At 41.9% G+C, this 24,443-nt stretch overlaps 2 protein-coding genes across 8 annotated transcripts in view; one reads left to right on the top strand and one right to left on the bottom strand.

Moving 5' to 3' along the window:
- Window positions 1-2,854, top strand: part of tfb1m (transcription factor B1, mitochondrial) — a 36,500-nt gene extending 33,646 nt beyond the window's left edge. For all 7 annotated transcript variants that reach the window (XM_086147796.1, XM_086147742.1, XM_086147777.1 and 4 more), the window contains exon 8: window positions 576-2,854. In XM_086147796.1, coding sequence (XP_086003922.1) covers window positions 576-855 — 280 coding nt within the window. In that variant the 3' untranslated portion in view covers window positions 856-2,854. The remainder of the gene's footprint in view (window positions 1-575) is intronic.
- The window catches only part of tiam2a (TIAM Rac1 associated GEF 2a), a 75,353-nt gene continuing 53,445 nt past the window's right edge, over window positions 2,536-24,443 (bottom strand). The window contains exons 15-27 of the mRNA XM_086147708.1: window positions 23,972-24,060; window positions 13,621-13,854; window positions 12,674-12,742; window positions 11,689-11,814; window positions 11,089-11,197; window positions 7,424-7,603; window positions 7,124-7,242; window positions 6,533-6,641; window positions 5,758-5,816; window positions 5,567-5,669; window positions 5,247-5,340; window positions 4,600-4,745; window positions 2,536-4,300 (exon numbers count right to left, since the gene is read on the bottom strand). Of these exons, the coding sequence (XP_086003834.1) occupies window positions 3,594-4,300; window positions 4,600-4,745; window positions 5,247-5,340; window positions 5,567-5,669; window positions 5,758-5,816; window positions 6,533-6,641; window positions 7,124-7,242; window positions 7,424-7,603; window positions 11,089-11,197; window positions 11,689-11,814; window positions 12,674-12,742; window positions 13,621-13,854; window positions 23,972-24,060 (2,144 nt within the window). The 3' untranslated portion in view covers window positions 2,536-3,593. The remainder of the gene's footprint in view (window positions 4,301-4,599; window positions 4,746-5,246; window positions 5,341-5,566; window positions 5,670-5,757; window positions 5,817-6,532; window positions 6,642-7,123; window positions 7,243-7,423; window positions 7,604-11,088; window positions 11,198-11,688; window positions 11,815-12,673; window positions 12,743-13,620; window positions 13,855-23,971; window positions 24,061-24,443) is intronic.

The following is a 24,443-nucleotide window of genomic DNA, read 5'->3' as shown; positions in this document are numbered from 1 at the left end:
TGCTGACACAACCTCCAAGCTGCTTTCAAAACCGGCAGGAAGAGATTCAAGCGCCCACATAAATGCACACACTGCCCGTCGCCCCCACGCCTGTTAGGGAACTGTATGCAGTCCTGGTTTACAAAAGAACCCTCGCTTTGTGGAAGAGTGGAGCCATTATGACTCACTGAGGTGGCATTGGAAGAAGAGGCAGCATATTTTATGTAACAGCAGTGGGTTGATGGAAGCAGCAACAAACCAAAAAGGTTTACCAGCTCAGGAGACAATGAAAAGCAACTGTATGGGTACACAATACAGAAAGCAGTGTTGAGGTAGCTGTGTTTTGAATGATATTTTTCGAAATGAAAATTGTGATTTGCCAGCAGTCCTCTGTGCTTTCTGTCTGACTGTGCTGAATAACAGAAATGTAAGATTCATGAGTCATTCTGGCCATTTATGTGATTTCAATCAACTCCACAGATCTGATATAATGACTAAGGGATGATTTCGTCTGCTTTAATGCTATTAAACCTATTATGTCGATGTGACACAAGAGAAAGAAACTACAATTATTTTTTTCTCGTGTCTTGTTTCAGAATGTTGTTCCCTGAGGCGAGACGTGTGGAACTGACACAGGAGATGATGCAAATTGCAGATGTGGACCCCACGATTCGCCCTACGGCACTCACAATATCCCAAATAAGGGCTTTAGTGGATACGTACGCTCATCTGTGCAGCCGTGAGCCCTGTCTGCTCACCTATGAGTTCAGAGAAGAGCTCAGACTGAAGCACCTCTCCTGGCCAAGAAACATGACGACAGACATATTCAGGGACACGGCAACCGGCACATCACTAAGCCCTCAGCAACCGTGCTGAAAAAAAAAGCACAGGTTCCAAGAAAAGCCTGCTAATAGCATCTGTTAACACCAGGAGACAGCAAACTGCTCTTAGCTATGACATTTCCACTTGACATAAGATTGCATTGAAAAAAAAAAATTATGGACCCAAGTGTAAGAGGTAACTGTAATTGTATTATAAATTCTGGGACAAATGAACAAAGGTTCTGGATGGATCAGATCCAAGACCTTTTCCCCAGACTGAAATCTCAAAAGAAGTATCATGTTTTTGGAAGTAACTACGACCTGTGTTTACGTCCCATTTCTTCCTTCAAATTCAACTCATACCATCTCACAGAGTTGGACCTGAAAGAGACATATTTGGAATCAGGGTGGCTTAGAGGTTGAGAACAGCATGGCTGCTCCATATCCAGGCCAATTTTTTCTTTTTTCCCACTGTATTCTCAAGCCACAGGGGAGATGGGGCTCTCATGGGGGAATGAACGATTTGTTTCTTTTTTTGTTTTTTTATGAGAGTGTAAGTTTTGTTTTCCTGATGACTGTGCATTTTCATTTAAAATACTTTTGGTTCAGTTATCACTTGAGCCAGATGTTGAGTGTTAGTAGATCCTCACTGAATGTTCAGTAAATTTGATCATGCCTGAACCTTTATCAATTGATAAACTCCTCTGTCAGTGGAAAAAACTACCGCCAGCAGAGTCTGCCTCATGCCAGTGTGGCAGATGGTGTGCTCGTGCTGCTTTGCCAGAGGAGGAAATCACTCACTTTTGATGGTCAGGGGTGTTAAAGCTCCAAACACAAACCGGTTTCATCCTAAAAGATTACTAAACAAGACATGCTTTATAAATATGTATAGATAAGTCAGTGACCCCGAAAAAAAATGATAGCATCATTTTACGAAGAGATATAAGTAGGGAGAAAGTGGATTTTTTGAACGATGATCCCCTCGAAACCATTTGAACTCCTTCCATCGAGATGGGAGTGGACTGTGGCCAAGACAAATGAGGGCAAATCGCTATTAACATGAGCCACTTCAGCACTGAAGAGTACAGTAAAACCATTAGCATACAGTGAGTGGTCAGCTGATCAGATGAGTTCATAAGCGCTACATATAATGCTGTTTTCTCAATTATTTAATTTACCTGTTAACAAAGGTTTGTAGTAGAGTGGTAAGATTTTACAGCTGTTGAATGTGAGCTAATAACTCCCTACGACTGCACTCACAAACATTGAGGTGACATTTGTGCTTGGTTGGCTGTTTGTCTTCCCAAAGCCATTACTGTAACATGGAGGAATTCCACGTGGCTCAGTGTCAGATGACGCCAGAAGCTAGATAAAAACGCGGATCCTTTAAAGGGGTCAAAAAACTGACACAGCTTACCGGATAACACTACTTGTATAATAATCTGATATCAGCAAATAAAATGAAAGAGAACCTGCAAAGCTTTTTCTGCATGTTTAATAATTAAATTGTATATTTTTTTCCATAAGACATTACTTTTATTTCTGACACGAAGGTGTAGAAATGTTACTTTTCTTAAGACGGTTAATCTGAGTGGGGGAAGTCAAACCCAGGAACCAAGGTTAAGATTAGGCACATATCTTTGCAGCACAGGTACACTTTTCTGCTGGTAAAGGACACGCGAAGCTGAACCCACTTTTTAAAAGGGCAAAATGACAGCACAGTTCTCCGGTTCTCACAGATAAAACTTTTATTTATAAAAGAGTTGTTTAAGAATGGGCATTCACATTCATTGGTATGCTAGCATTAAAGGCATTGCAAATTCGAAAGGGTAAAAGTACTAAATACATTTTTTTTTTTTTTCAATTTTAAATCGTACCTAAACATCCACTTTATCCTGTAGCAAACATTGTTTTACAAAAATAGCTGGATTTATTGAAAAAAAAAACTTTTCTTGATTACCTGTACAGCATCAAGTATATAAAGAGAAAACAAGGTTTTTAAGCTACAAAAGATTGTATATACAAAATAAACCTAAAAAGAGGGTTTTGGAAAATAATTTCATTTTTAACAATTCATTTTAACAGCCACATTGCAGAATAATCACTTGTACAGTCCAATGCATTACACTGGAAATACAATCCTCAGCAAAGCAGCCAAAACCCAGTAGGCTACGTGTAAACTAAAATGAAAATATTTGGAGTTGTATTGCATTGTTTATTTCACTAAGCTGAAGGGTTCATGTCTTCACCCAAAATTTACCAAAAAATTTTACACATACTCAAACCTATTAATAAATAGAAATTGCCAATAACATTATAACCTGTACAGTAATAAAAACATTTCAAATATATAGGCTAACAGTGTACTTTAGTGCACAAAATACAGCAAAACAAACTTGCATGTCCTCCCGTTTGCCAGCATCTTCTATTGTCGGGAAGCGACTTTACCGCAGCAGGTCTTTTGGTGGCTCTTTCACTGTCCGTCAAGACTGATCTGACTGACAAAGGACTTTTTATTTACTCCTTGTCTCTTCACAGAAAAGGTTGCGATTTCCATATGGCCCGCCAGTCAAAATTAGGAACATTGAGGAGAAGGGTCACTGAGATGGTTTATGGTCAGTGGATGAGGCAGATTCCATGCAGGGGGAAACCTGGCTTCAGTCTTAACCAGGAAATCACAAGGCTGAATGAACAGACCTCTGATTTCAAAGCCAGCCACGGCAGTCCACCCTGGTGATACGGGAGCATTAGCCAGCCCTCTGCATTACAATCAGGTTCTGAGTGTGTAAACTTCTAAAAGAAAGGGGGCTTCCCAGAGTCAATGGCACAGTTCTCAGCTGTGTCATAGAAACAGTCTTCATTCACCACTGAAGTCAGGCTTTGAACACTGAACTCCCTCTCCAGCAATGTGTTGAGGTCCACTCCCCCAGAGGATGATGCTCCGTCTGTCTGGCCGTCCAATGAGCGGCTGGTCTGCTTCATGGTCAACAGCAAACCCTGACCCCTCCTGAAACTGCCAGTTTTTCTCTTCCCACTACTGCCACGGCCTTGTGATCGTTTAGGTTGAACCTCTAGCGTGTCGCCCACACCCTCTGGCTGGACATACGGGGCCGGTGAGCACTTCAACACCGCGTCCTCTGACAATGTAAGTTGCAGGAACTGACTGTCAATGGCACTAATCGGGGAGCTGCTGCCTCCACTGTTCCTTCTGGTTCTGCTTGTCTCACTAAAGCCATCATCATCCTCATCATTTAAGATATCAGATTCCTTGACAGAGGCGGGGGGCAGCTGCAGGTCACACTCAGGCCTGGGAGACCAGCTTTGCTCCGCAGTGAGGATCTGTGATTCAGAAGATGTGCTGGGGGCCGGGATCCCAGACAAACTATTAACTCCACTGCTCAGGCTCCCTTCATCAGAGTCTGCTCCAGTCTTGGGAGTCCCTGCCTGGATGGAGAGATCTCCACATGGCTGTTTACACAACCAGGAAGCCCTGGAGGATCCTGGTATTGAAGATAGAGATTGTAGTTAGAAATGCTGCTCTTATCTGCATAAAACACCTGAATCATGTAGCCTCCCTGAAGGGGTTTTATCACCCAAAAAATTAAATATATGAAGATCTGTAAAGTTCATACATCCTTGCATGTGGTAGGACTGCAATGAAAAAGAATGACTCATAATCCAATGCGGATCTAACATGGGAGTGAATGCAAGTAGTGGGTGGTTCTAATATCAGGAGTTCTTTAAACCTGGGTCCTCCATAAAATATACATTTATGTTTTTCATCAGAATTAACACGCACCTAGCCTGCCAGAGGAGTCTGCAGAACCACGCGGGCGCTCTTTGCAGTTCCTTTCCAAAGTGCCCTCGCTTTTTGTGTTTCTCTTGGCGTTCTCCCTGAGAGTGGAGCGGATCACCTTGATGATGTTGATCTTGCTTTCTGGTACGCTGAGGATGACACGCCAGGCGGTATCGGGTCAGTCTCAACTCTTGCCAAAGACAGTTTAGCCTCAACGAATACAGAGGCTCCAAGTTCATAGAGTCAAATGTCAAGTCTGTAGCTTGAAATGTCTTTACAAAAAATTGCAAAAGCTTTATTACTACAATGAATGCATGAGTGGACATTTTATACACAGTGGGATCTGTAATGTGAAACTGTCTTCATTTGCTCATGTACTAAATATAGGATGCTGTATACTTCGTACTGGCATTTATATGACTGCGTTTACATAATTTAACCAACCTTTAGTTTGCAACCTTTAAGATTTAGCTTCCGTCCTGAATTCATGGCGTCTGATCGTCATTCCCGCAATTTCACTAACCATCATTGAGTATCACATTGAGCAATAATCAACCAAGTGTGTAATAGCTGAAACAAATTCCAATAGAATCCATGTATCTATCCCAGAATTAATCACGGCTGATTGCACCTAAAGTTTAACCTCTGACCTGCTGCACAGCTGGAACACGGTCTCCGGTCTCCCTTCCACTTCAGACCTGGAGTGAACCAACTCCCAGAAGCAGCTGCTTTCTGTTCCAGTTCCTGAGAGAGCGGGGAAATAAAGATATGCTGTTAGTCACTCAGTCCAAATATGGTTTATGGTTCCAGAGGGAAATAAAGAGGGAGGGAAGAGAGATGAACAGAAATGCCAGCGTAGGTGTGCAAGTACGGACAAAGGGAACAAGCTCGGGCATGAGAGTGTGTCAAAGGAAAAATTTAGAGGCCGATCTTTGTGGATGATTTAGAAGAGGTTAATGAAGATTCTTACCTGCTGTATTTCCTAGCCGGACCTGCAGTGCAGACAGTGGGATGAGCAAACGGAATTTGAAAGGGTCGGTGTCGCCCTGACCGAGCACCGAACGAGGGGCGGCCTGACCACAGATGATGAAGAAAATCAATGTAAATGTTAACGACACATTATTTCCGGCATAGTAAAAACATGCAAAACAATACACAAACCATTTTCTTCTTCAGCTTGTTGTTTTCCTTGTACACCAAAATCACCGCTTTCTTGAACACTGGAAGGAGAGAATGCATCAGCAACTTAGTTTCGGCAAAGACTGCCTCTTGAGGGAAATATACTGCTCAAAAAAATAAAGGGAACACTTGAAAAACACAATGTAACTCCGAGTCAATCACACTTCTGTGAAATCATAGTGTCCACTCAGGAAGCAACACAGATTCATTTTGACTTGTTTTAAGGACAGTGCATCAAAGTTGGATCAGCCTGGAGTTTGTTTTTACACTTTAATTTTGAGTGTGATTCCTAATCAGACCTCCATGGGTTGATACAATTGATTTCCATTGATCATTTTTGTGTGATTTTGTTGTCAGCACATTCAACCGTGTAAAGAGCAAAGTATTTCATAAGAATATTTCATTCATTTAGATCTAGGATGTGTTTTTTAAGTGTTCCCTTTATTTTTTTGAGCAGTGTATGATCGAAGGAGCACAAGTCATAAATTCATTTTCAATGCCATTGTGAAACCTTAAAGAAAAAAAAAAAATAAACATCAGGATTCCTGTAATATTAAATGCACAAGGAACTATTGTTAATTCAACGACACGGATTGTGTGAGTTGATACTTTATGGCTCAAACCAGTGGAACAGGGGAGCAGCAGTGGCAATGAGGTTGCAGAAGGAGTTGGCATGGTTGCATACATTAAGGTGAAAATCTGGGAAAGAAAAGCCTCTTCTTCTCCAACTAGCATTGGCGGTTTTGTCCAGACTCACCAAAAACGGTAATGTCAGGGTCTTTTCTCATACGACCCAGTGATGGATGGGGGTTGAGCCAGACCACTGTGGAATGCAGAAGAAACTCTCCCATAGAGATCTCTGTGACCTGAGTGATGGCGCCAGATAGAAAGGAGACCGTTTGAGATACCGGAGGCAGAGCAGGAGGAATGACAAACCAGACATTTGCGTAAGCCACATACCAAGTGTCTGCAATAGTTCCCGCAAAAATAGCTTTTACACAACAGCTGATCTCAGAACTATTTAAATCCAATTTTTTTACAGTGCCCACAACTATATTGAGCACTGCTTATACTGCATGAATGCTTATACTACACTGGTCTCCAACTAAATATGGTATCATATGCAAATATATTCAATCCCCAAAAGACAAAAGAAGGACCAAGGCGCTCTAGCGGCAAAAAACTGACAGCAAATCAAAGTGATCAAAACTGAAGGGTCAATTCTATTAGATCAATTTGAATTTGTATAACAGGGCCTTGTGAACATTTTGAAGCTCAAGATGAAACCAGTGGCAAAAGCGGCTATGAGCTGACGCGTGGATCCGATCCTAATGTAACAATGATCTACCTCTTTATCCAGGCTGGTCTGCTCTGCGACCAGTTGATCAAAGACCGAGCCATAATCCTCGTAGATCTTCTGCATCTCGTTGATGTGACTGGCCACCTTCTCCATGGCTTTGAGAGCCTCTGCAGGGGTTACGACACGACAAGTATTCAAAAAGAATCAATTTCTTATTCGGCCAGATGTGCGAACATGAAAGCCTGCCCTTCCCACATGTGCATCTGCCGGGGAATATACGTGTGATTGTACGTGTGCGCGCGCACGTATGCACACACACACGCACGCACGCACGCTATCTGCCCATACCAGTGAGGTGGTGGTGCTCTTCGCTTTCAGCATCAGTGAGGGAAACAAGCTCCCGCAGCAGCAGGGGATACTTGAGCACCCTTTGCACCGGTTTAATCAGGTAGGACTCCAGAGTGGAGGAGTGCTGCTTGGTGGGATTCTTTGCATCCAAGAATTCCTTAAAGGCCTGGTCTGTCTTTGCTGGGGGAAAAAAAACAACAAAAAAATAAAAACAACACACTTGGTAAATATGGATACATCAGCAGTTTTCTATCTTTGTTTATGGGTGTCCGCCTGTCCTGATGTTTTCTTTGTTTCCCTGAGGCTTTATCTGCTTCATTGCAAAGTATAGCACTGAGAATACTGGCTCAGAGGAATATAGATCCTATGTCAGATCCATAGTCCAGTGCAGATTCATGGTGTAGTAACATGCCTCCAGCAGGGGGTGGTGTGGGTTTCTAAGCCAAATATCACCTTGGCAGGATTCACTCATACTAGGACACACACACACACACACACACACACACACACACACACACACACACACACACACAGTCAGTCAGTCAGTCAGTGCAAAGCACTAACCAAACAACTGAGAGCAACTGGGGTTCATTATTTGGCTCAAGGACACTTCAGCATGCAGACAAGAAGGGCCAGGAATTAAACCCCAACATTTTGATTAGCAGGATCCTATGGAACCACAACCATAGTAACCAGAACCACCCGGTGAGTGAGTGATGCACTTCTCGCTACTTCTACTGTTAGTAAGGTAATTGTATATTAATTCATTTAGCCATTATGTGAACTGCTTATCCTGCACTCAGGGGGTGCTGGAGCCTATCGCAGCTGTCATTGGGCAGTAGGTAGGGTTCACCCTGGACCAGTCAGCATTTGATCACAGAGCCATGTATGGAGACAACCAACCATACACTCTCTCATTCAGACATCTGGGCAATTTAGGGTCACCAATAAACCTACATGTGTTGTGAAGAAACCAGTAGGAAATTCACGCAACCATGGGAAGAACATGCAAACGGTCCTTCTCGCGGTGAAGCGCTAACTACTGTGATACCATACTGGTTGATTTCACATATTTTTGATTAGAGTGGTGCAATAACTAGTCTTTAAAGTCCCTTGTCTTTTTACTTTTGTCAGAATGTATTCTTGTTAAGAGTAAAACCAGTTCTGCTCTTTTGATCACCTTTTTCAGTCGCTTAAAAATTTTAAATCTTGCCATATTGCCTGTGAGTTTAAGCCTATTTAGGACAAAAAAATGTCAAATAAATGGTACACACACACACACACATACATATATATATATATATATATATATATAATAAAACAGTTCTGCACTTCTACTTAGGGCTGATCTCTAACCTCAATTTAATAATAATAATTTGTCCTTTATTTATCCCTGGCATTGGGGAAATTCATTCTCTGCAATTAACTCATCATGGATGAACCATGAGCAGTATGCTGCCATCCACCAGCGCCAGAGGTTCAGTGTCTTGCTCAATAACACTGACTGATTCGGAGGAGCCAGGAATGGAACAAGGAATGTTGAGCTCCAAAAACAACTGCTATACCTCCTGCGCCCCTAATTTTGCCACCACTCTGTGACACAAGGACTGTCAGATGGGAGCACAGCTGTGTATGTTCTTTCAGTTTTGATAAATCCAGTGTGCTGAACTGATACTGTTATGCTAAAAAAATTAAAAAAAAAAAACAAACCACATTTTGCTGAATCAAACTAGATGTGGGGGATTTTTAATCATGGCAGGGATTTTCACGCTGGCTGTTCCCGTTTTCCATTGTCATGGGGGGGGGGGGGGGGGGGGACAGGAACGGTTGTTTATGCCAGCAGCATGGTGTGAAATGGCAGGTTTAATACAGAAAGAGTCTTCTGTAAAGGTGATGACATTTTCCCTGAGCAGTAGGCTTCCACCGAGGGGGTCATTAAAGAGTTAATTATAGCACACCCAGCTGCAGAAAGGCAGGCACATCGACACCTCCCTGAGTAATTGGCAGGCAATTAACGAGTCGACGATTAAACAGAGAAACTAAGCCAAATCAGGGCCCTTGGCATGGTGGGAGAGGGAGGGGAGCAATGGAGACAGCAGGGACGGTCTTGTAATTACTTAAAGGGGTTGACAAACACCCAAAGGTTTCTTCAGTGTCCTTGGATGAGCTGGTTGCGGTGTGGAGGGGGGGTTCTGTGTCAATTCGAGCAGATCACATCACGGCGGGCGCACTGGGTAGAGACTGCCTCTTGGAGACATCTGTGATTTGCAATTATCGCCCTGCATGTTGTTTAGATTAGTGCGGCAACGCCACTTTACTGTAGGCAAAGATTTGGTTAAAGAAAAAGGATGAACAGTTTGTTTATTTAAATTTTTTCTATAAATATTGTGGCATCTCTTTCATTTTACTTCAATGAAGAGTCATTTTGCGTGGACTGGATCACAAGTGACATTAAAAAAAAAGTAAGAGAAAAAAAATCAGTAGTATGACCTCAGATATACAGTCTCGGTCCATCTTAATTCGAGTCTTACATTTTTACCCCTTTAGCTCAATTTCGGAATAATCACTTTTCATGATCTCTCAGGATATTATTTTCTTTCAAGCTCCTAGATTCCTTTCATTACACTCTGTGGACCACTTTTATTCTGCTCTAGGTAACTTTCACACGTCAAAGTGTTTTCATCTTGTCTAATCCTATCAAACAGCCATCCTGCTGCTTACATCAAGGAATATCCTTTGCAATTCGGTAATGGGATAGATCTAACCTTTCAAACCCATTTGCACAGTTCTGTTAAAGGTGGAAATCCAAAATACAGCAGCACAACACCATGTTTCAGTCGGTATAAATCAACTGCAGATGTGGAGACAGGGAGAGGGACATAAGGAGCATTTTGACTCCTAGTTGTCAAGGTAAATTATAATATTTGCACTTAAAGGCTACTTAACATTGACATGTTGTAGGTTAAGTGCACTTTTACTGCAGTATTTAAAAGCTATTCAAATGTAAATAAAATCACAAATTTATAGGATAATAAAACACATTAACTGAGCCATTTTGCAAACCTGCGTTTGCATCTATTACTTCAGAAATAATTAGCTGACAGCAGTCATGTGTGTGAATGTACTTTTGAACTACATCTAAAAAATATATTGCAATACATGAGACTGAATGTTATCAGTTACTTTACATTTTATGGTTTAGCTTTACAACAGGGAAATTCAATGTTTGACCCCTTTGGCCAGATACCCCTCTGGATGGATTACAAAAGCTATAATTAAATACGCTTTTCCATCTAAGTACTCATTTATAACGTCCTGCCCGCTTTTATTTTTAAATCTGTGCATACTGACCAAGGACAAAGCAAAAGAAAAAAAAAAAGTTTCTAAGTAATATTTCTTTGGATTTCATTTCAAATTCCTTTTAACTTGTGATTTGAACCCATTTAGTAGCGCATGAACGCTGGGGGGCAAGGCTCGCAATACTTTGGGGAGATTACCCAGCAGCAAAGGCCACATCTTCATCACTGAATGTTCTGAGTTGTCTCTGGTGCACCACGTATAAAGAAGTTGAAATCTATGATGCATTTTATCTGCGAGTTCTGGCTCCCTATGTTTGCGGTGCGTATCTGCAGTTGTGTGTGAGAACATGTTCAGATCCGTTTTACCTCGCTCTAGAACCTTCTGGACCTTGATGTGGTTGGCACAGAAGCCACTGTAGAGCTTGAAGTGGTCAGCGTAGTACAGGAATGAACCCCCAAGAGAAAACAACAGCTTCTGTTAACAGAAGTGACATGACAGAGAAAGGGAGAGAGAGAGAGTGAAGAAATCAGTACTGAGTGTTGGCCACCGAAGGAGAGACCAATATCACGCAAGGTCTGAGGATACACGATGAAAGAGTGGAACATGTGAAGTCATGACCAAAACACTCTATCTTCCTCTCTTGGGAGACCATCAGAACAGCCGCTCTGCTTTTCACCTAACCTTGAGAACACCAGCTTTCAGCAGCTCAAAATCCTACCAATAAAGTACCGCCTCAATCGATAAACCCCACACTTTGTCAAGTCAAGCCTATTAATTAGGCAACAAGGCTCCTGTCACATCACCTTAGCCATTTATAACCCACACTGTCTCAAAAATCATCTTTTAAATGGTAGCTAAAGTAATCAGACAGCCTGCCTTTGTTTGCCCTAATGGAGATCACATTGTAATTGCATCTATGCCTGTTTAATCCACAATATGAAGCAGAATTTTTTTTTTACAATAACCTTGAACTGTGAGGGTGTCTCTAAGGTGCTGAGGTCAGGGGAAGAGGCGATTCTCTCCTCCAGTGTCTGCAGGAAGATCCTCTGGAAGTCCAGCATCTCAGGCAGGCTGCCAAATAGACTCTCCATCTGAGAAGCAGATTGGGGTTTGGATATTGTTACAACACTCACGGAATTGTTGGGGTGAAATCGTGGGGATGTGATGGATGAAGATTTACAGGGAAAAAGGCCAACAGAGAGAAGAAGTGGGATTTGAAGAAAGAAAAAGGACAGTATATGAAGCTATGAGGAAATAACCAGAACCAACATATATTTCATACTGGTGAGATAGCCAGCCCCCCCCCCGGAGTGTCATAAAACCTGTACATGGGCAGCTCCATCACATACAATAGCACTTATACCCTCTTAGCAAACGTTCCCTGACACACATATCCTGGGTCAGCACTTCCCCCTCATTAAATGCAGTTTGAGGGCAAATGTGCCCTTGTCCACTTTGCATCTCTTCAGATCCCACTATCCCATAACAGACTTTTAATTTGCCCCTGTGCTCATTTCCCCATTGACTGGTGTATCTTGAGGGGGGGAATGTCATCGGTTTGAGGTTATGCCTGGCTTGGCACTGCGCACACAGCAACTTGCAGTTGGGCCATAGAAACACAAAACTCAGGTAGAAAAGAATCCTACTTGCGTAAGGATGAAGGGGCAAAGAAACCCAGCAGTGAGGATAATGTTGCATGTGAAAGGCATGATAGTGAAAGGCAGACTGACTATCTGCGTCACTATTGGACGCTAGAAGGTCAAGGGAAAGGAATGCTAATGTCCTCTAGGCAGTCATAGCAAAAATAAAGGTGATATAATCTAGCATTTACATCGCATCCTGACAACTAACAATCAATGCATCACTTTATTTAGCATAAGTACACACTTTTGAACGCTCCTTTCACAGTCATTTGACCATACGCACACACACGTGCACTCACAAACCTACCTCGTTTAGGGTGAGGAAGGTTTCACTCTGCAGAGGTTTCAGGTAAATCGTGAACAGACAGTCCAGATCCTATGAAGAAAATCCAGATAATGAAAAAAAAGGTCAGTGGCAAGAAATCAAACTAAACATTATTAATGAACCTGCCAGTCATTTAAAACCCCTTTTATCTCCAGATCAATCCTCAGTCCTCTCTTTTATAACTCTCTGCATCTCTCCCACAATCCCTAACCTCATCCCTCCATCTTCTTCTCCCCTCAACCCCCCCATCTCTAGCCCCCATTCCTTTAATGTGGTTGTAGCTTGTCTTAGTATCACTGGGGATATTCTCATTAGGTTGATTTATGAGCTTCCTCTATGTAGCCTCCGAACCAAAGCGGGCAGTGTAGCACAACCCACTGTTTAGGATATGGCGAGAAGGTCTTCACCAGTGCTCACTGATAGAAAAAAAAAAAAAAAAAAATCAGCTGCTTCAGTCAGTAATCAGTAGCCAAAAGCTGTGATTGTGCAGTGGAAAGGAATGAATAGGAAAAAAAAGGGAAGAGGTGAAATGATGCAGTGGCGAAAAGAATGCAAGTGCGGCTGTCAAATAACTGTTACAGTTGCACTGGAAAACCTGAATATGAACAAATGACTGATTTTTTATTTTCCAAATCAAACTCTCTTATGAGGTTTTCCCCACTGATTTTTTTTAAGTCAACTGAATAAACTGCAATCAAAATGACGGGTGTAGGAATTTCATCTTTGTAGCTTGAAAACTGTGATCAAAACACAAAAATTGTCAAACGTTTTAGAGAAACCTGTGTAAACTGAATCCAAATGTTCATCTCCTGAAAGGGACGGCTGTAATGCAACAATACACAAACAAATATAAAAAAAAGAATTTTGTTCTGTAAGATGTTCCTTGGTGGAACCAAATAATTATTCAGCTTCTGAGAGAAAATTTTCACCTTAACATAGGACTTCTCTGTGTCGACTAGCTCCTGGATGACCTTGCATAACCTCTCAGTTCCACTCATGTGCTTGGGGCAGGGCTGCAGCAGAGTGACCTCGTCCTTGGAAGTCGATTTCAGTGCAGCTCCCTGCCTCACTGGCGGCTCCTTTGTATCATCCAACAGACCACCAGAAGCTGAGCCTGCTCCCTCCTGGAAGGACTGGTAGAGGGTGCACACTGTGTCCACACTCTGTGGGGGGCGACAGAGAGACGGGAGGGTATTAAGGCTGAACTTATGACAGGGTACAATTGGGATATCTTAGACACACACACACACACACAATCAAAACAGACCCATATGTGAAAATTTGTTTCATCCCTCATATTAACCAGTCATTACTAATTATTCCTTCGCTTTATAAACAAAGTGGCAAGTTATTCTCTTGTGTTTGCAAGGAGCTTCATGGAGATTTAGTTATTGTCAGTGCTGCATGCTAATTGGTTTTGCATCAAATACGTCGCATTAATGACGAGTCGACATGTTGGGTCTTAATTGGTCTTCTGCTAGTTTGTACAACTGGAGCTTGAAGACGGGATTCTCGGGGACTCATTCTTAAATTAGCAGCTAATAGCTTACTGAGTCACATAATATTTAGAAATTCTTTAGGCTACATGATTAGTCTACATTACATGAAATGCCATGAGGAACTCCACAGCAGACCAGTAACAGAACTGCTCAACTACAAAAGACAACCTCACTTTACTGAATTTCCTCAGGTGCAGAATTTAACATCAGCCATCATCACTGTATTGGGAAATCCTGCCTCTGCCGGGTAAGATTCTATAGTATAAGCAAGTGTGGCAGAAAACAAGGCGTTATCAGGGTCTGTGTTGTGTTCCCCAATCAATTGAAAGTAGGGGTAAAGAAAATTCACTCTCTTTCCACACCGTGTCTGGCACTGCTTGGCAGTTAAAGTATGTGCATTCTTTTGATGGTTTGATAAATAGCAAACGTGATTTAACAAACCTCACATGTCACTGATGTACATTCCGTTAGCCTAACCCACTGTTTACTCAAATATTAACCACATACAATCAGCTGTGTGATTTCTATTATTGTCTCAGAAAACAATGATCAACTAACAAGTAGTGTTCACCAAAACAGTACATTTCACACAGTATTTCCAGAAATTCTGAGATAAACTGATCTAATTTGTTGCGAGCTTGCATGTTGGAACTGCCTCTATACCAGGAAAGCAGCTGCTCAGCACAGGAGACCCCCCTGTGTGTGTTAGTGTGAGGGAACTGGTATTGAAAGCAACACATGAGCAAGCATTCCCAGCCCGGATAGGCAGCAGCACTCACAGATCGATACACCCTTCGCTCTGACACTCCAGATGTCAATGTGCATGCACGCTTCTCTGGCGGGTGCAAGAGCTTGTCAGAATCACTCAGCTTTGCAGGCAGACCCCCACCCAAACCTTTCCAAATGAGCCAAAAGACAATCAGAGTATTCATCAATATAATTTGACTCATTAGCAAAGTCATTATACGATGGTCACTTAGGCGATGGTCCTCAGTATTGTGTGTTTGTGTGCATATGTGCATGAAATAGCTAGAAGAGGAGGAAAGAGAGACAAAGAGGAGAAAATATGGCTCCATGTCCCACTTGTGCATCTTGGCTAACCCTCTTTCAAGTGTTCCACCACCCACTAAAGTGCTCTACTCTAGACCCCTTTGGGCTGATAATTGCAACGGGACTTAATGTGTTTTGGGACTGTGTGTCAGCTGAGGGGCAGAGAGACATGAGTTACACGCAAATTACGGCAAACGAACCTGTTCACTGACTGAAGATAGTAATGTCACCATGGCAGCGGCAATAAGGCAGTGTTTTTGGGCGCATCAACGCTGGTAAAGCGGTCATCTGCGTGCTCCCCATTTTGACTGGTAATGTTTCCTGTCATCTAGTTGAGAATGTGAGGATACAAATACATGGCATTTCCTCACTTGCTCACCCAGCTAAGATAGGAAATTACATTTTCTCGAGATCTTTTCTTTCAACTTGATTCCTTCCCACTCACTTTAAAATGTTGTGTAAAAATCATTCTCATAGAAAAATCTAGTTTGAAAATAACTCAATTTAAAACAACTATGTTTATCTGAAATAATTTTAAAATTCAAAGAAAAAAAAAAGACTACTAAATACAATGCTGTATCACACACAGAATACAGTCAGACTTCACAGATAGCCCTGGAGAACTCAATATTCTGGCAGGTGCAGTCTGAGGGGAACGCCAGAGGTTGAAGGATATCAGAGAAACGTGTATCAAATGGCCAAATGGTAAGTCATAACAAGAAGGCACCACTGTGTGGTGACAGATTATGTTCATATCTACTTTTTGCTCTTTCTCGACACCCCCTGAGGGAAAAGGGAGTCCCTCTTGGTCTTTGGAAATGCACATTCGCCCAGGAGCATGGCGTCACTCAAGTGCGGAGTTAATTCTCATCACACCCACACAGCAGAAGGTAATGGGCTCATGTTCGCCTTGTACACACAAATGAGATGATGGAAAGGCTGCAGAGCCAGTGAAAAATGAGTCATCTGCTTGTACATACGGTTCTAATACACCTTACTAACTAAGACTGTCATCCAGCCTAAATAGCTCAAGCCTGCACTGTGGTGTGATTGGAAGAGATGGAAAGGGGACCTACACACCACTATGACTCAGGGATTGTGAGTGCCTCACAACAAACCCCACCAACACAGATTGACAGCCAGCCCAAATAACCAATTTAAAGCCGGAGATAGAAACCTGTAAAGGCAGAGGAGAGAGCCCAAGAGTGCCAGGAAAAACACAGCTCTGAATTCCTACTGTTTTTTGATTAAATAGAAGTTACTGTCAACTTTCAAAGAGCCTGTTGAGTCACATGTCATCAGATCAACTAAATCTGCGTCAAGCAGCGTCATTTTTCCCCACTTAAAATGACATACCCCCCAAAAATTACATCCAGTAGAAATATGTCCACAAATAAAATAGTCAGCATAAGGTCGATCTCTCATTTTCATAAAAGTCACAGTTTATCCCAAACTAGCCTACATAACAAAGTAGGTACACTTTAACAGACTGCAGTGCTAAGGACTATAAAATGGTCCATTTTGATGAGGCCGCTTCATACTCTATCAGAAAATAATGGTAATTTGTATACATTATTTCTCTCTCCCTGTCCTCTGCTCACCATGAAGAGCAGCCTGTAGAGCAGTCTCCAGGCTGCTGTGGCCTGTCGTTGGGTCCTTCTGGCCAGCGAGCATCCCTTCCTTCGCAGCTTGGCTCCCCTTGACGAGGGCATACTGGCTAAAAAGACCAAGTTCAAATCCTAATGGTCAGAGGACCCACTCAAAAGTGTCGAGTGCCTCCCCCGCTGGTTGCAACACTGCTTTTCATCCAATGGTCATGCAACCTCCACCTCCACCTTTTCTCTAGTCCGCCCTTATTATTGAAGTCTGCTTCCTGGCTTAGGCCCGGGTCAATACCATTTTCAGTCTTGCGAACTCCTTTGTCTCTTGGCCGCTGGAGGCTTTGATTAGAATCAACCCATTAATCCTGTATGCGTTCATCGTAGGAGCGTAAGCGAGTGGAATAGTACTTGCTGTTTGCTAGTTTTGTATATCAGTCCACAGTGGACAGTCTGGCCACTCAGCTTCCTCAAACAGAGAGGAATTCTTTTAACTTCGTCCTCTTGCTGCAGTCTCTCTTCGTGGTCTTCCAGCACCTTAACCTCCACACCATTATGTCTTACTTCCTTCAGTCAATCTGCTTCCAGGTGTCACCATCCCTATTTCATCTCCCTCTAGTTTGCCCTCCCCTTTTTCAGCTGTATGTGACCTCTGTGTATAATTTCCAGACAGTTGAATGGAGAGGCTGCAGGCTGTATCAGTGTCCAGTCTATCAAAAGAAGCAGTACAATGTAGACTGTTCTGGCTTGTTACCTCCACACACAGAGGAATGGCTGACTCAAAAAAGGGAGGCTCTAAGCCAACAGGGCTAACGGGCCAGGAATGTTAACAGGGACGCATGTCTCACTCAGTGTACATGAGACTTTAACATGGAATAAACAAAAGTGGGATTCATCTATGAAATCTAATTTACATTCAAAACAATCTCGACATGACAAATAAAATGGGCTTCTCCAAAATAATGGAGAAGTTTGGTGTGTGTGAGTGTGTGTGTGTGTGTGTGGGGGGGGGGGGTCCCATGTAATGTTATTCAACCTGAATTGAATTCAATTGAAGGTCAGCTAAGACTAATTTAATGATAACACAACATTTAAACAGACAACACCTCACTTTAACAAGAGGCTTTCAGGGACTCAAGGCAACAAAGCTCATCGATACCTGCTCAGTTTGTAATAAAAAGTCACTACTCCGACCAGAACATCATTTTTTTTTCCCCAAACAGCAGATCTGGCCTATAATGTGCTACATTTTAAGGGTCAGGTAATGTTGAGATCCTATCGTGTATTTCATGTTCAAGACAAATATCACAATGCTGAAGGATTTCATCCTTTAGATTTAATGACTTATACTTTTAAACATGCCGCAATTAACTGAACTGTTTAAAACAAAGTTGGATTTTTCTTGTTCGTAAATTATATTGATTTATTCAATAATTAATTGTCAAGATACATGTATCTTACAGTTATTACAAGATTGACAAAATACACACAAACTCTATCACTAAACCTTGGAAAATGTGTTAGAATATATTTCGGCTCAGTTACGGAGACGTCTAGCAGGCTTGGTGCTCCATAATATATGTAAAGAAAAAAAAGTCAGTCTCCAGGGTAGCAAGATAAAAACTAAACGGCGTCTGCATCGCCCTTCGCTGCTACAAGTTATTTCATTCAGAGCTAAGTCTGCTCTGGAGAAGAAATGCTGCTCGAATCAAAGCAGTGTTTCGGCAGTGGAGCTGTTCCATCTTAGCTCAAATAAGAAAAACAATACAAGGAAACAAGAGAGTAAAAAAAGGTGGATCAAGCATCTGCTTGTCACCGCAAAGGCAGCTCACTTGGTAGAGCGGGTGTCCTTACAATCGGGAGGTTGGGGGTTTGTTACAATCTCGGCGGTTGAATGCAATCTAGTGTAAGGTGCTTTGAAACTTAAAGGTGAGAAAACAATAGAAAAGTTGAGACCATTAACTGGAATTAGCAGTACCTATACCAGACAGGAAAAACGGAGCTGTAGAGAGAGCGGGGAGGGTCCATTGGAGGCAGTTAGACCAGTGATTCATTTGCCATGTTTGTGGGCTATAGTGCCACGGTGCCATCTTCTTTTTCAGGGCTCAATAAAAGAGGAAGTGCACTTATAAATCAAACTGAGTGCAAGGGAGGAGAGAGGAGAATGAGGAAGGGCCGAACCCGTTGTGCTCGGCTCGTTGAGCCCATTTATGCATTTTATTATTCATTCTAAGCAAATATTATTCCACCGAGTCTCTGGAGAATTTGGGAATGTGTTTTTAAAATGAAACCAGATTCCGATAAAAGAGCTCTCTCTGGTCAATCCCCTAGGGTTTTGCATTCCCCTCAACTGTAATAAAAGCCGGTGCGAAGGCCACTTGCTAATGTTATGTTAAAAAATTAAAGGTTGCGTGAATATGCTTGTAACCAACATTTAACAGTCTGATGTTAAAGGATCTTTTAGCACTCTGACCTGCATAATGAAACAGCACAATCTTGAACAAAATAAATATGGCAGTATCCAAACTATCTTGATTGTTATGACATAATCTTGATTATCACAGTTAAGAGTATGCAGTTTGTGTTTTTCTTTCAATGAGCTTTGTTTTTAATGCTAGTTAAAGCCTTTCGAAAGGTTTTAAAGGCATTAAAAAAATAATCTGATATTTGAATACACAATTTTACAGGATTTTCCTGATTTACTATTTTGTTCTATGGAGTTTCATATTTGAAACGGATTAATAATTTCCTGCTGATGTTCGGTATATTTTGCCTTATTCTAAAATTACATTTCACTAAATTTTACACACAAATATGTACACACACACAGCAACATACTAAATAGATCCACTAACAGTACTAAGTAGATCAAGAAATGCTAACAGACAGACAGACAGACAATAGTTATACAGTATTTGATATATAGATACATTGTACCACGCTTTTTGGGAGGAAGCCGAAACATATATCAGCCACCATGAAAACAATGTAGTCGCCACAGCCAACCTATATTTTTTCAGACAGCACTACTGCTGAGATAACAGCTGCAACATCAGAACTTTATCTTTATTCTACAACTAAACAGTTGAGATCATGAAAAACCACACACTGGGCCTGAGGAAGAAAAAAAATGCTAGATAATTTGAATACACTACAAAAACTCAAATACTGTAATAAAAAGCCATTACCTTTAGCTGTAGAAATATGCCTACGCTTGCACTTCCAGTCCTCTTTTTCATTAACACACATATAGCCACCTCAGGTAAAACCTCCAACAACATATATTTACCGGTCCCCTGTCTCCTTTAGCATCTCTCTGGCAGAACAAGCAGTTGGCCATGTTCTGGACCAGGCAGGTCAACTTATCCTTTAGGAGGCGTCCAAAGTTGAGCAGTACAGAGCCAAAGAAGAGGTCCTTCTCCTCTGCTTTGCACCTGGAGGGCCAAAACCAGCACATGACGAGCAGAGACCACAGGGCCTGGGCCGGGGACAGGTCCCGTATAAAGTGTTCAACTAGGGCCTTCAGGTAGAGGCAGGGCCCATGATTGTCTTCACCCTGCATTGGGGCCACCATTGGCACAGGAACCGCCATGGCAGACGCCCCTGGAGTGGAAACTCCAACTAGAACTGGGGGCCTCTCGGTCCCTTCATTGCTCCAGTCTGCTAGGTTTTTTCTTCTCCCCTTCTGTCTTCCCGAGTTGTGTCTAGCAGGCTGGACTGACAACAGCAGAGTAGCATCAACTGCACTGCTGACGGTAAACCCAGATTATTAGCCTGCTCACACCCAGATGGCAGCTGATGGGCTTAGTCATAACACAAGCCTCCCTGAATTACACCCCCCAAAACAGTCACACACACAAGACAAGTAAATGGTGCACTCCAAAGTTTAGGTAGAAGACAGTTGTACCTGGAGGGAAGACGGGATCATGTTTAAAAATGATACTTATATCCACAGGCATTTGCTGTATCTTTTTGAAGTTATAACAGTAGACTCAGAAGAGGAGGGAGAGGACTGAAACAGAATTTTTTTCTTTTTTTTTATGTTTAAGCAATACATTTTTAGAAAAGATTTTGAAAGAGTATATTTGACAAAGGAATTAAAACATTGTAGAAAAACTGAGACCAGCAAAGGGAGGTAAAGAAAATTCCACACATTGTGGACCAAACAGCAGCTTTATTACTTGCACTCTAGTAAAGGATGGCCTCTGTCATAGCATGCTTTGTAAGTCGATTCAGTGGCTCTTAACAAAATGTCTGGCCTTGACAAAGAGGATTAATTTGTCTGTCTGTTGTTTAATCTTTGGTTTAAAAACATGATGAACCTTGTCTTAATTTGCCAATGAGGACAGTATAATTTGGCTTCTTTGGCAACATGACTGAAGTAAAATGGCAGTAATCAAACAAACTTTTCAGTATCACAAAAGAATAAAATATTTTACACTAAATGTCTTTCAAAATCATCAAACTATTGAGAACATTGTGCCTTCATCAAATAACAAATGACTTTCTAATTTCAGATCTGACTTCAGCTGCCTACTGTATTTTGTACAATTAATAGACCAGAGAAAAAAAAAAAACAGCCAGTGTTAAGAATGTAAAGAAAAGGCAATTCTGTGTTGATTTTTTACATTTAAATGCAAAAATGGGTAAATAACAACAAAAGGTTAATCAAAAACCGTTTCTAATTATTTTCTGCCAGAAACTACAAAAAAAAAAAAAAACCCAGAAATTTTAGTCTGAGCATTTCAGCAGTGATGGTTTATATTTGCGTGTCATGATATAGATCATTGAATAGTGTTTGTTTGTTAGCCAGTGCATGGATTCATTTCGGTGGCCTCCCTGATACCTCCCCTGATACCACGTGGCAAAGCCAGAACCCTGTCAGACCCCATCCCATGTCCCTCCATCTGTCAATTGGGATATCCTGGTATGCCATAGATCTGTGTGTGTGTGTGTGTGTGTGTGTGTGTGTGTGTGTGTGTGTGTGTGTGTGTGTGTGTGTGTGTGTTCACCAGAATAAGCATGAACGTGCGGCTGGCCTGCCTACCAGGAAAAGGCAAACCTCTGACTGTCAGACACTTAACTAGTGCAGATTAGTCGATGCATTAACAAAAATGGATGCCCTCATTTTGCATTCGTACATACTCATTTTTAGAACTGCCTTTATCATAAAGAAAACATTATGCATGTCAAATCAATTCAATTTGAGATGCCTCTGCCAATTATGCTGAACCTATTTAGTTGACTACTGCAATCTATCGGTTAAGGTCATAATGATGCCATAACATTAGCATTAAAACAATTGCTGTGGTGCTCTGTGACCAAATATATCACTGAGTAGCTCACATAGCACAGGAAAGACAGACTGGATCCTGACACCAACAACACAAACTCTGCCCAGTCAGCATGAACCCACGAACACACACATGCACACACTCCTTCTTCTCTGTAATAACTGCAAATGGGAACACAGTGAACCAATTAATCAGCGGAGTTGGCCTGGTGAGGTGGCCCATAACAAGGGGCGACAAGCACCTCGAAATTGGTGATTCCATTCTATCCATCTCATCTGACTTTCGGAACGCTGTGCGAGCACCTTTATGCTGATATATGGCTGATTTTCACCCCACAGACTCGATTCCATTCTCCTTGCATCAGCAAACAAAATGATGGTCATGCAGTGATTCAAATCCCTTCTTTTGTGAGGGAAAAATCTGATACTTCAGCATCAATCCTTTTTTAAAATCACCATCATAGTAGCTGACTCCCAGATGGAGGCAGAGGGATTTTTTTCTGTCAAATAGGCATGTATGAAGAGAAATAAAAACAAAGACATAAAACATTTCTCCCTGCACATGTGCTTGTCTTCCCTTCTTCCATTAATTACCCGGGAAAAGAATAAAGTGGGGTGCTCAGCATCAGCAGCAGTGGTGCAGTGCAGATCCCAGAGCAGTGGGACTGACTCATGACGCAAGGCAAATAAAATAAATGAATCGAATGAGAACATAGAGAAAAGGGCAGGATGCTGCTGCCCCCCCCCCCCCCCCCCCCCCCCCCCCCCATTCCAGGATCTGACCTCAGGTTGAATGCTGCAAGGAAACCTCTGGCACAGGCAATTACAAGAAAATCATGGCAGTCATAACAATTAATTATGGACATTTAGCCCACATAGTCATGAGCAGTTTAGTGAGTGTGCACAAGACATGAATTCCCAATGATTATAAGGCTTGACTGCATTTTGGACACTTAAACCCCGACAACACTAAAATATCAGCCATGTTGATGGAAGCGAAGGAGAATATGCATGAACATACACAAATTCATACTGAGCTTCTCAGCACATCTGCATCAAGAAAACAAGGCTTTCTGTGATGATCACACTCACATGCACACACTCATCACTGCCCTCAATAAATACTGCTGTATGAGATTCTGCAAACTTTGATAGCACTGAAGCATAATTTCTAAAAGGCACAATCAAACTAAGTTTGATGACTTATAATCTTAGCTCCCATCGCAAACCTGATCAGACATCAAAAGCCACAAAATGGGAGAAATAGTAGAAAAATCTGCAATTCATGTGTGATGTTCAATTCCATGTTTTTGAAGATAATCATCTTTTAAACTGGTTTGACATGAAAAGCAGGTGATGCACTACCTGCAAGGTACTATATTGCACTTAGATCAGACAGTTGTGGAGAGATGATAAGGTGTCTGCTTCTATAGCCCTTGGCACTCATGTCTAAACGTGCTGAAGCGTTTGCGATCAGTGCTGGCCTACACAGCTAAAAAATGACAAACGTGCGTGCGTGCGTGTGTGTGAATGTATGAGGTGGAGGAGTATCATACAGCCTCTTCCCCATGCTTGTCTTTCTCCAGCATGACAGTAATAAGCTGTGTTTATACGATGGCTATGATGGAGTTATCTAATTATGGTAATCTGGGGGACTGGTGCCAGTTTGGTTTGTGACAGCTCCACAGCTGCCATTGCAAGTGGGCGCAAACACAATGTGCAACACAGCGATTCAAATGAATAAACACAAACTGCAGAAGCAGAGAATGATGTAGATATGTACTTGACACTGGATACATCTTTTTTGGCACAGGGATATTATATTTACAGCTCTCCATACCTTGCTGTGTTTAACTGGCTTGTGTGTGCAGTGGCAACGTCCAGTCTCCAGTCCTATGGCCTCGCTGCCATCAGCCACATTGCATACATCTACAGAGACAGAAGGAAAAAGTTTTATTTGCATACAAGTGACCACATCGGACACTCACACCATCCGTCATGACATCTGTAAAATAGTTTGCTATGCTGGGATAAATCACTTCTGTGATGACACAACACAAACAATAGTTACAATTACTGTCTAAATCCTGGGTGCTTGCCAGTCGCACGCACAGCTTTACACAGGTCAGCCTCAAATCTAAAAATGACAATTGCATCAACCATCCCACAAAAAGAACAAAAAAAAAAAACAACTTGGCAATTTGGATTAACACTGTGTTATCTGTCTCTTTGGACCCTTCTGACTACTTTTTATATAAATTTCACTCCCAACTACTCATTAAATTCAAGGACAAATTCTAGCAGTTGGCACG

This window comes from Fistularia commersonii, chromosome 1, assembly GCF_037954325.1.
Source record: "Fistularia commersonii isolate RoL2024-O1a breed Wild chromosome 1, RoL_Fcom_v1.0, whole genome shotgun sequence".
Lineage (NCBI taxonomy): Eukaryota > Metazoa > Chordata > Actinopteri > Syngnathiformes > Fistulariidae > Fistularia > Fistularia commersonii.
The sequence above is the reverse complement of the archived record's forward strand: the minus strand, read 5'-3'. Positions and strand labels throughout refer to the sequence as shown.